The 7,805-nt window shown below is 53.1% G+C and overlaps 1 protein-coding gene across 1 annotated transcript in view; it reads right to left on the bottom strand.

Annotated features, from left to right (window-relative positions):
- Positions 1-7,805, bottom strand: part of XPO7 (exportin 7) — a gene marked incomplete at its 5' end in the record, with an annotated part of 16,015 nt that overhangs the window by 698 nt on the left and 7,512 nt on the right. The window contains 8 exons of the mRNA XM_008950358.1: positions 332-459; positions 698-796; positions 2,375-2,535; positions 2,806-2,944; positions 3,895-4,109; positions 4,824-4,906; positions 6,460-6,567; positions 7,293-7,381. Coding sequence (XP_008948606.1) covers positions 332-459; positions 698-796; positions 2,375-2,535; positions 2,806-2,944; positions 3,895-4,109; positions 4,824-4,906; positions 6,460-6,567; positions 7,293-7,381 — 1,022 coding nt within the window. The remainder of the gene's footprint in view (positions 1-331; positions 460-697; positions 797-2,374; positions 2,536-2,805; positions 2,945-3,894; positions 4,110-4,823; positions 4,907-6,459; positions 6,568-7,292; positions 7,382-7,805) is intronic.

Raw genomic sequence — 7,805 nt, 5'->3', positions numbered from 1 at the left:
ATGGAATGCAAGCCTCCGCCTGTGGCCTCACTGGGGCAGAGCAGAGGGGGAGGAGAACCTCCCTGGACCTGCTGGCCACACTCTTCTTCATACACCCCAGGACACCACTGGCCTTCCTGGCCACGAGGGCCCACTGCTGGCCCATGGGCAGCTCAGTGTAGAGCAGGACTCCCAGGTCCTTCTCCTTGGAGCTGCTTCCCAGCAGGTCAGCCCTTCACTTCTCCATGAGGTTGCCACGAGGACCACAGAGTGAGCTGCTGCATTGAGCTGTGGGCTCAGCACACCTCAGGCCAGACTCAGCCCCACGTCAGGGTCTTTGGCTCACACTGACCTGTCCCTGTTCTTGGTTAGGAGGTTGCGTTCGATGCCCTCCATGAGGTTCTCAAAGCAGAGGTGCATGGCCTGCTGCTTCTCAGGAGGCTGGCTGTTCACTATACTGTTCCTCAAGTCAGAGAAATACTGCAGAAGACAAGAGAAGGATGGGTTAAGTGCCAGAGGAACGGCCACCTTGGCTTTAGGACACACAACAGCTTCTCAAGGGAAGGGAGGGAACATGTTACAGCTCTTTGAGGGATTTCTAGTGCCCTTATCAGTGAAAGTTAAGAGTTCCTCAGCACCAAGGCTGCTGCAGGGGAGGGCTGGACACCCTTGGACATCCCAGGACATCCCAGCTGGGATAGCAGGGTGGGCTCTTCACCTTTTCATTGAGCAGTATCAAGCCGAGCAGAGGTCGAGACATGGACCACTGGTTCCTGCAGTCCTCGAAGATGATGATGTTCAGCACTGTTGACAGCATCTGGAAGAGGGAAAGGGAGGTTTAAACCCTGTGGGCTGAGGAGCAACGTCCAACCTTTGATGAATCCAGTGCTGGAGCCTCAGTGCTACAGAGATCTGACAAAAGGAAGGACCTGCAGGCCCCATGAACTCCAGGAGAACTTCACTAAAGGCTCAGAGATGCTGAAAGCTGCTGAGATATTCATTCCTGACACACTCCACCCTGCCCCCAGGCAGCCAGGGGGAAGATTGTCTCATCTTCATTTGAACAAGGAGCAGCTGAGGGAGCTGGGGGTGCTGAGCCTGGAGCAAAGGAGGCTCAGGGGAGACCTTCTGGCTCTGCACAGCTCCTGACAGGAGGTTAGAGCCAGTGGGGAAGTGGTCACAGAACCATTCCATGATTTGAAGTGCTTGAACACCAAAAGCAGCAGCTCTGGTGCCCTGAGGAGCTTCCACACTCGGGGTGTCTGCTCCCTTCCACTGCCTCCTTTGGCCAAAGCCTCTAACAGAGCTGGTTTGGAAGATGCAGTTTCTTTCTTTATTCTCAGAAAACACAGCTTTTAGCCCCAAAAAAGCCTGTTCTTCTTTGCATTTGATCTCCCAGTGTGGGTGGAACAGTATTTCCTGCTTCCACGTGGGAGTGGTGCTGACACTTTGACAGGCAGCAGCGAGCAAGGCTGGATGGCACCACCAGAGCTGCACCAAGAGCTGCTGCTCAGAGAGGGTTAAAAAACAGATAAAAGGGATAGTGCTGCAGGCTGAGGACATCCAGAGCCCAGTGCAGGGCCCTCTGGAGCACCAAGACCTCCAGGAGAAGAATCAGCTGTCACTGTGTGATACAGAGGGACCTAAATGACATGGGACCTGTAGGTATATCATAGAATCCCAGACTGGTTTGGGTGGGGAGGGACCTGTCAAGGTCCATCTCATCCAACCCCCCTGCAGGGAGCAGGGACAGCCCCAGCTAGAGCAGGGTGCTCAGAGCTTGGTCCAACCTCCCCTGGGATGGTTCCAGGGATGGGGCAGCAACCACCTCTCTGGGCAACCTCCAACAGGGGCTCCCCACCCTCAGCATCACTCCAGTCTCAATCTCCCTCTTTTAGCTTCCAACCATCCCCCCTTGTCCTGTCCCAACAGGCCCTGCTCAAAACTCTGTCCCCACCTTTCTGACAGGTCCCTTGAAGGCCACTGGGTGGTGTCCCCAGAGTCCTCTCCTCTTTAGGCTGCCCAATCCCCACTCTCTCAGCCTGTCCTCATCTCTGATCTGCCATCACCCCTCGCAACTGTATTTCTCTTTAGGAAAAAAAAAAGAGAAAAGCTCATTTTTGGCTACTTCCTTTCTTATTTGAACTGCAAACCCAGGCTTCCTTGCCCAAGGAGAACCACAGCCCTTGAAGCATGGCTTTGACTCAGACCTACCACAGGAGGGGAGCGTAGGAGAGGTGCAACACCAGCCAAAAAAAAATCCCTTTTTACTCCGGAAAAGCCCCGGGCTCTAGAGCAAGGAAGCATCCAACCCCCATATTACATCACACCAAGGCTTTTGTCAGGGATTTCAGGGTGCCCTGCCCCAAGCAGGCCCCAGGCTTTGGGTCTTCACCTGCTGGATCATCTCGGGGTGCTGCTGCATGATGTGCAGGAAGCGGTCGCTCTCCTGGGTCAGGGGGGTGCTCCTCTTCTTGGTGCTGCGAGACAGTTGCTTGAAGAGATAGGTGACAATGTGGTCCAAACAGGAGCAGCAGCCTGTGCAAACCATGGTGTCTGCCAAAAAAGGAGAAGGGGAGAGGTTGGGGCCCTGCCAGCCTGGCTCCCACGCTGGGTTTTGGGGGAGCACCATCGTTTATTTGGGTTCTTTCAGCAGGGACCACCCGACCCTTGAACAGCTCAGCAGCTTCCACACTGACAAAGCTTCAGCTTTAAGAGAGGTGAAAGTCCTCCACCCATCCAATATGTGTCTTAACTTGCCACCAAAATCCTTCCCCACCTCCAAATCCAAGCCCCAAGAGCAGCACAGAGCAGGGCAGCAGTTACCTAGTGCAGTGAGGCCTTCTGAAATGGAAGAGAGAATATACATGATTACATGAGGCTCCAGACTGGCTATAAAGTTCATGTGGTCCTGGGTAAGAACTTCCAGCAAGGAATAATACGACTGGCTGAGCTTGGGATAATCCTGTAGAGAAGAGAGAAAGACTTGTAAGGCCTTGTGGCTAATGTAACCATCAGTTAAGGCTTTAAGCTAGACCCAGCCCATTCATTACTCACCTGAAAAGTGCTTACTGATCTCTTGGAAAGGGAACAAACCAACCCCCTCTTGCAGCAACAACCAATTTCCCACCTTTCACCCCTGCTAAAACCTTCCAAACAGGCTCCAGCAACAACTATCCCACTACTTATGACTCCTCAGACTCAAGGGGACTCTGCTGGGAGTCCTGCAGAGAGGCCCCACCTCCAGAGCACTGCTTTGGCCAGGGGGATATTAAGTCAGGAACGTGCTGGAGGCAGTCACAGAGATGGCAGCAGCTCCTTCCAGAGCCTGCTGGGGTGGTGAGGCAGGTAAGGCTTGGGAGAGGAATGTGCTGCCTTCTCTACTTGGTATTTGGCCAAGTCAGACTGTGCTGACAGGGTCAAGATCTGCTGCAAAATGGATTCATTAGTATAACATATATATAATATAATATCTCTCTCTCTCTCTCTCTCTCTTTATCTATATATATAAAAATATGGTTTTGAGGGCCACAAAAATCATTAGGCAGCTGGAAGCCCTTTGCTGTGAGGCCAGGCTGAGAGAGCTGGGGATGTTCAGCCTAGAAAAGGCTCTAAGGAGACTTTCTTGTGGCCTTTCAGTGCTTTGAAGGAGCCTGCCAGACACCTGGGGACAGAGTATTGAGCAGGGCCTGTTGGGACAGGACAAGGGGGGAATGGTTTGAAGCTAAAAGAGGGAGATTTTGACTAGAAAGGAGGAATTATTTTGCTGATTTCTCTGCTGAGTCCTGGAGCACACACCCTGCTGGAGAGCTGGACCTTGGGCAGGGGGGGGGTCACAGCCTGCAGGCAGGACCCCCATCCCAAGGGCTGCTCTGTATGACCTCCCAGCCCTGCTTTCCCTAGCTGTGGACTTACCAGAAGGTCACTGTGGGGGATGGAAAGCAGAAGCTTGATAAAGGTTTGCAAGGCATTGTCCAGTGCATCATCCCCATACAGTCGGAAGACCCCAAAGTTGACGTAGCTCCCACTCAGTGCAGCCTTCAGCATAGAGAAGCAGATGGAAATCCCCTTGAGCTTCAAGGCATAGACTTGATCCTTTGGGACCTCCCCAAGCGTTAGGATACGATTTCCTGCACGAGCACAGAAGCAGACTCAGTATTTCAGCAACCACATCCGACCCCATTCCCCCCCAGGGTGCAGGAAAAACCAGAGTGGAGCCACAAGGGGTGACAGAGAGTTGGCCACAAGCATCAAAGACTCCAGCTCAAGGTTAAAGAAGCTGTTGCCAGTTAAAAGTGTGGCTCTTGTAGATGCCCCATGCTGGAAGCATTAAAAATCAGGTTGGAGGGGGCCTTGAGTAACTTGCTCTGGTGGAAGGTGTCCCTGCTCCTGGCAGGGGACTTGAAATGAGATGGCCTTTAAGGTCCCTTCCAATGTAAACCACTCTATGATTCTAGACTAGGAGCCATGGGAGAACACAGCTACGTGTGATTTTGGTGTGGGAACAGGACAGCACCAGGACAGGATTGCTCTCCACTTCCTCAGCAGGTTCACCCACATCACCTCGTGCACTCCCAAGGGGCTCAGCTGGGGCTCCAGCTCCTTGCTGTCACCTTCCTCCTCATCAGCATGCCCCCAACCTGCCCCTTCTGCTCACCTGCCACCCCAGAGCTTCCAGCAGAAGCATCTCCCCAACCCAAGCGTGCATTCAGCCAGCAGTTGGCACAGCTCACAGCCTGGGCTCACTCTCCCAGCTGGCAGGAGCCCCAGCCCTGGCTCCCTGGGCCAGCAGAGGAGTCAAGGGCAGAGGAAAGCTGCCCAGCTCCCACCTGCTGGAGACTCACCATATGTAGTTATCATTTTACTGGTTTCTCTGAAGAGCAGGATGCCATTGGGTGAGGACACGTCGAACTGCAGCCGTTGGGACCTAATGGGAAGACAGGGAATGAAGTGGAGCTTTGGGAGCAGGCCCTGAGCTAATGCTCCAGCACCTCCGTTTGCTGCCACGTCCTGGGGCACCCTCCTCTGAGTTCAACACGACACCCTGGGCTGGGAAAAAGCTTTGTGAGCAAAGCCAAGGCAGGACACAGCCCCTCTGGGACAGATGAGCTCTGCTGGGGCAGAAGAAAGGGGCTGTATTTCACAGCCCTGAGGAATAGGAGAGGCTCCAGCCCTTGGCAATAATCACTAGGCTACTGTACACAAACACAGCAAACGTCTTGGAAGCAGCACTGACTAGATCCTATTCACAACATGAGCAAGAATTCAGAGCTTGGCATTTTATGCCCCTCTGCAGTGAATAGATCTCACAATTGAAGTGCAGTGAGTTGTCCAGTTCACCTCTGAACTGAAGGAGGGGACGTATTCCAGGAAGGATTGTCCTTCTGGAAGCAAAGAGGCTGCTTGGATGTGGCAAAGAGCCTGAGAGGATGGAGAGACAGCTCTGAAATGCCTGAACCTTGTGTCCCTTCCACTGGGCTGTGACAACAGTGCCTTCCTACAGTGTTGTGTTCAGCTGGCCACAGGCCAGGGCAACATCTTGGCAACCTTCCCACGGGCAGATTAGCCAGCTTCTGAATGATCTGAATAGCGTCAGAGGTACCTCTCTGCTGGCAAAAAGAGCTGATGCTCTAAAGCCAAAGTGGTCATCTGGCTGCCGGAGAGAACCACGCTCATTTTAAACACAGGTTTTAAATCTGAACATCAGCTGCTGCCTCCATCTCACAGTGCTGCCCTTGGGAGCAGACACTGAACAAATTCAGCACTTATCGATCGTGTCCCTGGGCCTGGCTGAGCCAGGACACAGCTGGTGGCCCCACTGCAAGGACACTGAGGGGCTGGAGGGTGGCCAGAGAAGGGCAACGAAGCTGGGGAAGGGTCTAGAGGGCAAGCTGAGGGAGCTGGGGGTGCTGAGCCTGGAGCAAAGGAGGCTCAGGGGAGACCTTCTGGCTCTGCACAGCTCCTGACAGGAGCCTGGAGCCAGGGGGGGGTCGGGCTCTGCTCCCAAGGGACAAGGGACAGGACAAGAGGAAACAGCCTCAGGTTGCCCCAGGGGAGGTTGAGGTTGGCCCTGAGGAACAATTTCTTGCCCTGGAGGGTTGCCCAGGGCTGTGCCAGGCTGCCCAGGGCAGTGGTGGAGTCCCCACCCCTGGAGGGGTTCCCAAGCCGTGGAGATGTGGGGTGAGGGACACAGGGCAGTGGGGACCTGGCAGTGCTGGGGGGTGGTTGGACTCCATGAGCTTGAAGCTCTCTCCCAACCAAACCCCACCTATGACTCTGTGACAGCTGAACTGTTGGATTTTCCTCCCTGCTGACACAATGCCAGTTCCCCCTGTCCCTTTGGCAGCTTTCAGAGCACAAACAGACCGAGGCAGAGAAAACACAGCTGGGCACCACCACCCACCCAAAGGCTGAAACAGCAGCAGGCAGACAGACAGACAGACAAATCCCTGCCAGCTTTCAGCTGCTGGACATTCATACCTATTATGTACCAGCTCAGCCATGAGTTTGAGGACGGGTGTAGTGCAGGCTGGGTCATGGTACCAGAGCTCAATTGCCCGCTGGAGGATTGGCATGTAGGAGGGGTAGCTGCAAGACGGGATGCTGAGGAACTTTGTGGCTTTGCATGAAGAAAAAAAGGTCCCAAGTTCTACCCAAAAAATGGTGTATTTCACGTGCTGCACCCAAGGTTTGCAAAGCAGTTTGTTTAACGAGGTTAAATAGAGATGCTGCTTGCTGGGCTCTGCTTTAGCCACAAAAAAATGATTAAAAAAACCCTTAAGTGTGTTGAAGGAGTTGTATAAACACTTATATGAGGACAAAGCAGAACCAAAAAGGTTCTGAATGAATGGGAAGACAGCTACAAGGATGTGTCACTGTGACAGCTGACCTTCCCCAGCCCAAGAGAAATGTGGAGCCCGTGCCCTGTGCTCTTTGAACAGCTCTGCTCTCACCACGAGCACAAAGACACCAACTGCTCTTGGCTTTCCTGAGCAAGAGAAGAGGCTTTTGTCACTGCTGAGACACAAGCAGCCCATTAAAGGCCTTTGTGCTTTACAGGTCACATCTCTTTAGGTGCACTGGGAAAAACCCCAACAGTTCAGCTCTCAGCAGGTTTCCAGGTTGACTTGGTTACAGACAGACCAACTCAAATCTATTTTAGGGCTTAGAGACAGGACACTGAGTACTATAAAAGTGAAGAGAAACCCCAGTCAGGATTTAGGAAGGAAAAAAGGGCATTTGGATGCAGTGAGCCTGAGTTTCCCCCCTCTGACAGACAGAATGACTCAAGTTTTAGGGTAACTGAAGGATACATCCACTCAAACAGCATCATGAAGCTGGTCTTGGCATTGAAGGCAAATGCTATTCCCCTCAGGTCTCTCACCAAACCAACCAAAGTTCTCTGGATTGGAAAAGAAAAGACAGGTTTAAACGTAAGGCATGTACAGATCCTCTCCCTCCCTGCTCCCCCAGCCCAGAGCTGCTTCCCTTCCTCCCAGCCCACACATTACAGCCCTTCTGTGCAGGATGCCAACCCCAGGTTAGACAGTTCTTCCTCCTCAGTGCCAGAATTCCTCTCTGATGTGAGGCAGCACAGTGCAGTACTGGGGTATTTCATTCCTAGCAGGAAGAGGAGCCTCCCTGCTTTGATTACAAACTACCCCAGGACCCCAAAGGGGTACAGGGCACATCACCACTTTCCCAGATACTGCAAGTGCCCAACATTCCAACATCTGCTTGTCTCCTTTAGAGGGGAGAATGGCTCTCAGCCTGAGTTACTTGTTCTCTCCTGTCTGAACTGAAAGTGGCAAAACCCCTAAGGGAAA

Source organism: Merops nubicus, unplaced genomic scaffold (genome assembly GCF_000691845.1).
Source record: "Merops nubicus isolate BGI_N331 unplaced genomic scaffold, ASM69184v1 scaffold15142, whole genome shotgun sequence".
NCBI lineage: Eukaryota > Metazoa > Chordata > Aves > Coraciiformes > Meropidae > Merops > Merops nubicus.
The sequence above is the reverse complement of the archived record's forward strand: the minus strand, read 5'-3'. Positions and strand labels throughout refer to the sequence as shown.